A 6,564-nucleotide genomic window follows, 5' to 3' on the forward strand; every position below is an offset into this window, starting at 1 on the left:
CAGCTTATATAACATGCATGTGATATACAGTATGTTTGATATTTGATGCCGGACCAATGTACTGCACAACTAATAAATTAAATATTAAAGTTTGATCTGAGCCTAACAGATGATGATGATGGCAGTGCCCCAGTGTAATGCTTCCGAAGCTTATCATGCTGTGGTGATTATTTTTATCATTGAAATATGTCTCTCCAGTTGTTCATGCAGTGAGAAAAACTTATATTTATCATCTTATTCGTCTAGACGTGGGACTGATCCTCTAATAAGATAAATTAATCTGAGCTGTAGCCTGGAACACAGACAGCGGCTTTCAAAAGCTGCAGAAATCAGTTTTCAATTAACAATGGGTGATTATGTGAGATGAAATGTGCATTTAAAGCACAAATTAAAGAAGCCGAAAAAGCCAGAGGCGTGTTTATCATCCCATCAACCTGACTGTGAAGCAGTTTGCTATAAATGCACTGTCACGGCAGCATTCGCTCATATTGACAAGTATGCTCCCTGAGGGTTAGTAGTAGATAGTACAGCAGAGGGAATACGGTGCAGAATCAGGAGACAAACACACACACACAGTGTATATTCACGTACAGAGGCTTGGGGGTTATGAAGTAAAACTGAGATATATTTCAGGATGACAGTCTCCCCTGCTCCTCTGTGTTACAGTGATATGTCACTCTGACACTTGATAATCCCCCATAGTTCCACATCACAGGTCGGTAGCTCGCACTATATCACACACACATACACACATGTACAGTTTTCAAACACAAGTGATAAAACTCTTTATAGCCTGAGCCAATAGGGAAAGCATCAGAGGAGGCCCAAATGGTGAAAAGCAATTATTCCTTCTATCAGTTTCACTCTTTTATTAGTCGACTTCTTTCCCTATATTCTCTCCTTTTCCAGACAAAATCCCCTGGCTTTTTCCATAGTTAACACACACGCACACGCACACACACACACACACACACACACACACACACACACACACACACACACACACACACACACACACACACACACACACACACACAGGGTGTTAAATCCTAATAGACCTCTCACTGACGATAACGGGTTTAGATTACCTATAACTGACTGACTTCTTCCTCTTTATTCATTCTGCGTTTCTTTCTAATCCTCCTCTGCTATCAGAGCCATGCCCTCAGGGGTTCCTGGCTTTCACACTCCCAGTGTGACAGAGGGTGGGAATAAGCACATATAAACTTAACAGGAACAGTCCGTTCATAAACAAAGAAAGATGCTGCAAGGCATGACTCTGGATATACTGTGCATTTATAAACATCATATGAATGGGGATATATGAGAAACAAGCTCTTTGTGTGTCTCCTCTCCAAGAATCCATTTCACAGTTTAATCCAACTTTGATTTAACTGCATTGTCAGAGGAGCAATAAACTGTAGCAAACTGTACATTCAAAAAAGTTTAATATATAAAAAGTAAAACTACAAGAATGTGCTGCCGAGATTTAAAACAATCAGAACTTTACCTGACAATTTGACTAAATCTGAGCAATTTGTTACACCACTGCTCAATTGCTGAAAAAGGAGGGGACATGTGCAGCAAGTCAAGACGTTTGGTGCCAGGGCCTTGTCTCAAAAAAAAGATAACATAAGGATGACAAATTTCCCAGAAGAAATCAATAAAATTAACTTAAAAGCATAATAAAATAGATATGAGCTTGTCTGTTGGCTTAACTGGTTGGAACTCTGTATGAACTCAGCAATTAAACTTCCCTCGCCTCATCAACTGAACTGCAAATTTAATTTCAGCAGTTTTTTTTAATGATGGCGTAGATGCCATGTGAGCCATTTCATACTAATGTGTGTGTAGATATCCACACTGCTAAAGTGATAAGATATACTCGCACACACTATACAATATCAGGCAGTATTTATACTACAGTAATTCATTTCCCACATGTGCAATAGAGATACAGGTACCACTAACGGTTGCAATACTGTGAATAAGCATTGTAGTGATGGCAGATAAAGATTCACAAACAGTTTTAGATCCTTTCATTTACTCTAAATGTGCATTTAGCAATTTCAGAAATAAAATGTTGTTTATTTTACATTTTGTCGGTCTTTTTATAAACGCTGTCCTCTTTTCTTTGTCCCTTTAGACACCGATGAGTGTGAAATGAGTATATGTGTTCACGCCCGCTCTTGTCGCAACCTGATCGGTGGATACCTGTGTGACTGCCTTCCTGGGTGGACGGGTCCTAACTGTGACATCAGTAAGTATGAAAGGACCGGAGAGGAAACAAAATGGTAGAAGAAGAGAGAGGTGACGCTCCTGTGGCAGGTATTGAAACGTGAAGGGCCTCAGTGGATTGTGTTGAATCCGTGCACTTACCCTGTAGTCCAGAGTCCCTGAGAGCAGGAGATCATTTTACTCCAACTCCAGTTCTATCAATCATCAGTCTCTGCGTTTCACTGAAATGCACAAAAAATATAACACAATTGTATAAATCAATTGTGAAGATTTTTTTCACTATAGCTTGCACAGATATATTTCTGTAAAAAGGTACAAACTGGCATCCAGGTTGCACAGTATTGTAACCCCATGTATTGAAATCTTGCTTGTGATCAATAATGCCTGTCAGCCGTGTTGTGCTTTCACTTTATATATCATTGTTTACATCATAGTTGCATACATATCTTGTCTTTGTGTGACAGTTTAATAAAGCGTCTCTGCTCTCTCTGCTTTCTAGGGAACAGCAGCTGTCAGGGTTTGTGTTTGAACGGTGGACGATGTGAGGTGAGATTCCTGGCTGTGCTGCTATCCGTCTAATTTGCCTGACTCACTGCAGATCAGTCACATCACCAGTCTCTCCTTTACATTATACTGTAACAACATTGTCAACTCCTTTGTATCAGTCCATTATCTGTAAAAGAGATGAATGCTATTTGTGTTAATGTCTTAAGGCTAATTCAAGAAATGCAATTTATTTTTATTTTGCGCAGTATTTATTCTCGAAGGGACAGATGTGTCATTGCCTGTGGTGGACTCATCCCTTTTCTTCTCCAGTGTCTCTTTCCACCAGTCCACATAATAATTTGCTCTCTTGGTTTTACAACCCTATAAATAACATACATTTCTGTTGTACCTACGACCAGATGTCAGGGTCCAGATGCTGGTGTCCACCTGGTTTTTTGGGAAAATATTGCCAATCCGTTCCGAGTCCCTGTCTCAGTGCCCCCTGTCTGCATGGAGGACAGTGTGTGGAGAAGGATGGAAGGACGGTCACCTGCAACTGTCCCATGGGATATTCAGGAATCTTCTGTGAGGTTGGACACCCTTCATATATTCATAGAATACTTTAATCACCTGCAGAATTAAAACATCATCATACAGAAGTAAAAAGTAGTTATTAAAATCAGGCAAATAAGATATTAAAGATTGAGAAAGTATTCATCTTAATTAAGCACTGAAATTAGCTGCAAATAGTCATCTGAGTGTGTATTTTGCAGAAAACAAGCACTGTGGATTTTGTCCCCTAACCATTTTGCTGAAAACGTAGTCATCTTTTCATGGCCAGTTTAGGCAGAAGGGACAATTATAGCAAGAACAAGAAACATTTATTTCCATGTCCATTTAGGTATCAACGACTGTTGTGTAAAGGCAGACTAGAACTGTCTTTTAAAGTGAAATAAAGTCTTTTCCAGTGATTTCCAATTTTGCTAAGGTTCCCCCCTCTTTAAACATTTAAGTGACCATTTTTGGTTTCAGATTCCACACTTTGGATACCACCGACAACACTTATAGAGTTATGGATGAGTAGAACTGTTGCAGTTGGAAGAATTGTAAACATTTCTTACAGTTTCTTAGCATTGCTGTTTTATTCTTTGTGTTTAGATTGTGTTGGATCTGTGCAATCCCAACCCCTGCCAGCAGGGGGAACCGTGTCACAGCACAGAAGGCAGGTACATGTGTGCCTGTCCTGAGGGTTACTATGGTAACGAGTGCACAGGCCTAAAAAGCCCTTGCATTGGTCAACACTGTCCAGGTAAGAAGTGAAATATATAAGTACGTCTAAATATGTGGTAAAAAATGTATGAATTCAGGTCTGATCTCTCTAAACTCTTCATGCGTGTAGGTGCCATGTCTGACACGCCACACGGGGGTATCAGCTTTTACATGATCCTGGTGGGCGTCTTAGCGTTGGTGACTGTCTGTGGCTGCACTGCCTGCGCCTTCATCCTTTCCCACCTACATCGAAAGCGGAAAAAGCAGGAGGCCGTCCCACAGGAAGAAGGCATCAACAACCAGAGGGAGTTTGTCAACCTCATCAGAAACGTGGACCGTCCCGTGCCCCTGCTGCCGCCTGCCGCCCCTCTCACGCAACCTCCAGCCCCTGCCCCCGTCTCACGCTGCTATGAGGAGATTGAACTGACCCTGCCGCCCTCCCCAGCCCCCTCACACCCCTCACCGGCACTAAAACCTGCCCACGCTCCCAAACTGGACATTTCAAACCAGGACCGGGAGAAGTTGAACCGCTTCCACTACACAGAGAACCAGGAACTTCAGGTCTGACCCTTGAACTTTAAGGCATCTGCGGAGCTTTTTAAAATTTTCTTTTGCGTCCTCTGCTTTCTTTCACCCACAGAGCACTGTCTACAGATACTGCCACTATATCACAGTTGCAGTTATGAAAATGGGGAGACCCTATGACCTTTGAAGGCTCAGGTGGCTAACGTCAGACGCCTGAGAGGCAAAGGCTGTCAAGTGGATGGGTCAAAAGTCTTACTGTGTCGTTGGGTCTATTTTGAAGACTGTGAGAAGCAGCAAGTGCATGATGTTTGACTGAAAGACTCTTCAGACTCTTGAATTAATGTGGAGACATAAAGACATACCTTGGAGTGCCTGATGTACTGTCAAGAGGAAATAGGGGATCATCCTCTCAACGTGTTTCCTGGTCCATGATGCCATCTCACTGGTGTTCAGACCTCCATTTCTGTCTCAGACTGAACTCTGACGGACACAGAGCAATGGACGGATGTTTATTTAACACAGTGTGTGTGTGTGTGTGTGTGTGTGTGTGTGTGTGTGTGTGTGTGTGTGTGTGTGTGTGTGTGTGTGTGTGTGTGTGTGTGTGTGTGTGTGTGTGTGTGTGTGTGTGTGTGTGTGTGTGTGTGTCTGGTTGTTTGTCAGTGTGTGTGTGTGAGTGTGAAAGAGAAAGATAGAGTGTATATTATGAGTGTATGTGTGTGTGTGTGGGGGGGGCATAAATGTGTTTCTGGAGGAAAGGAAAACAAAGTTGATATACTTGTGAAAAGAGAGTGCATACTCCTGAAAAAAAGGTTTTCAAGCCTTCTGAAAACTGTTTTAAAACTATACACTGTTGCCTGCATTGTCTCTGTAATATTACAGTATGTTAAAGATGTATGTTTTTTTCATATCTGAGTGTAAAATAGCTTTTGTACATAAATATATTGTACATATTGATCCCTTTTTGTACTGTGGTTTGGTCTGAAATGATCTCTGTACTACTTTGCTCTATTTGTCCCATTTCACTTCCATTTGGAGCAACCAACACATGTGGATTGTAATAAAGGTGCATTTACCAACTCTTATTTTTATTGTTGATTGCCTAGAATCATTAATCACCAGTGTTAGGGCCACTGCTGGTGATAGAGGGAGGTGTCAGCGCTGCTGATTACTATAGTCTTTGCGAGAGAGAATAACATGTTTCTGACCATTTTCATATGTAGATAAAAATTCATGCATACATGCATACATTAATTTAGACATACTTATATTTCGCTTCTTACCTGGACAGTGTTGACCAATGCAAGTTTTTTCTTTAGGTCAGATCAAGAAAATCTCATGCTTTGCTCCACAAAGTGTTTTAAAATCTCAACAGATTTCAAATTCGCAAAGAACTTCCACAGTTCCTTTAAACACTAATATGTCAAATATGGATTTGACAGATATGTTGAAATCATACTTTCAATATTTGCTTCTTTTTTTTTTAATTTTATTGAATGATGCAGCCATGAACAATTGAAGTTTTGTAAATGTATCTCACTATACGTTACAATTTTATTTATATATCTCAGGGGCTTTACAATCATCATGACCTAGGCCTTGGAACTGGATGAGAATAAATAAACAAAACCTCATAAAGAACAACAGTATTGCTCCAATATAAAGCTTTAATGGAAAAATTGATACAGATTGGGATTCATTTTTACTTTGAAGACTAGTTTTAAACAAGTGTAATAGTCTGGGGCACATAATTATATTTCAGGATGAAGCATGGCTAACAGCCACTGTCAGTAGGTCAGTGGTCCGCACTCTTTACACAAGGTCTCTCTCCCTGACACATTCACAAACAATGATGCCGACAGTGCCAGGAAAAAAAGGAAAACCACCTGACTGACCCCAGTCTTCCAAGAAAATGATTGTGGTTGTGAAATACTGTTATTGGAGAGTTGGCAAAACATACAGTAAGTTGTGAGAGTAGTTGACAAGTTAAAATATCACTTTATAACTCATTAGCAGTGTGTCACTGTAAATTTATTGTGCATATTACCT

The 6,564-nt window shown here is 40.5% G+C and overlaps 1 protein-coding gene across 1 annotated transcript in view; it reads left to right on the forward strand.

The window, feature by feature from the left end:
* Positions 1-5,157, forward strand: part of LOC118299162 (protein jagged-1b) — a 39,690-nt gene extending 34,533 nt beyond the window's left edge. The window contains exons 10-14 of the mRNA XM_035622650.2: positions 2,147-2,260; positions 2,738-2,784; positions 3,144-3,314; positions 3,883-4,033; positions 4,124-5,157. Of these exons, the coding sequence (XP_035478543.2) occupies positions 2,147-2,260; positions 2,738-2,784; positions 3,144-3,314; positions 3,883-4,033; positions 4,124-4,560 (920 nt within the window). The 3' untranslated portion in view covers positions 4,561-5,157. The remainder of the gene's footprint in view (positions 1-2,146; positions 2,261-2,737; positions 2,785-3,143; positions 3,315-3,882; positions 4,034-4,123) is intronic.
* Positions 5,158-6,564: the final 1,407 nt, after the last annotated feature.

The sequence above is a fragment of the Scophthalmus maximus genome, chromosome 11 (genome assembly GCF_022379125.1).
Source record: "Scophthalmus maximus strain ysfricsl-2021 chromosome 11, ASM2237912v1, whole genome shotgun sequence".
In the NCBI taxonomy this organism is placed as follows: Eukaryota; Metazoa; Chordata; class Actinopteri; order Pleuronectiformes; family Scophthalmidae; genus Scophthalmus; species Scophthalmus maximus.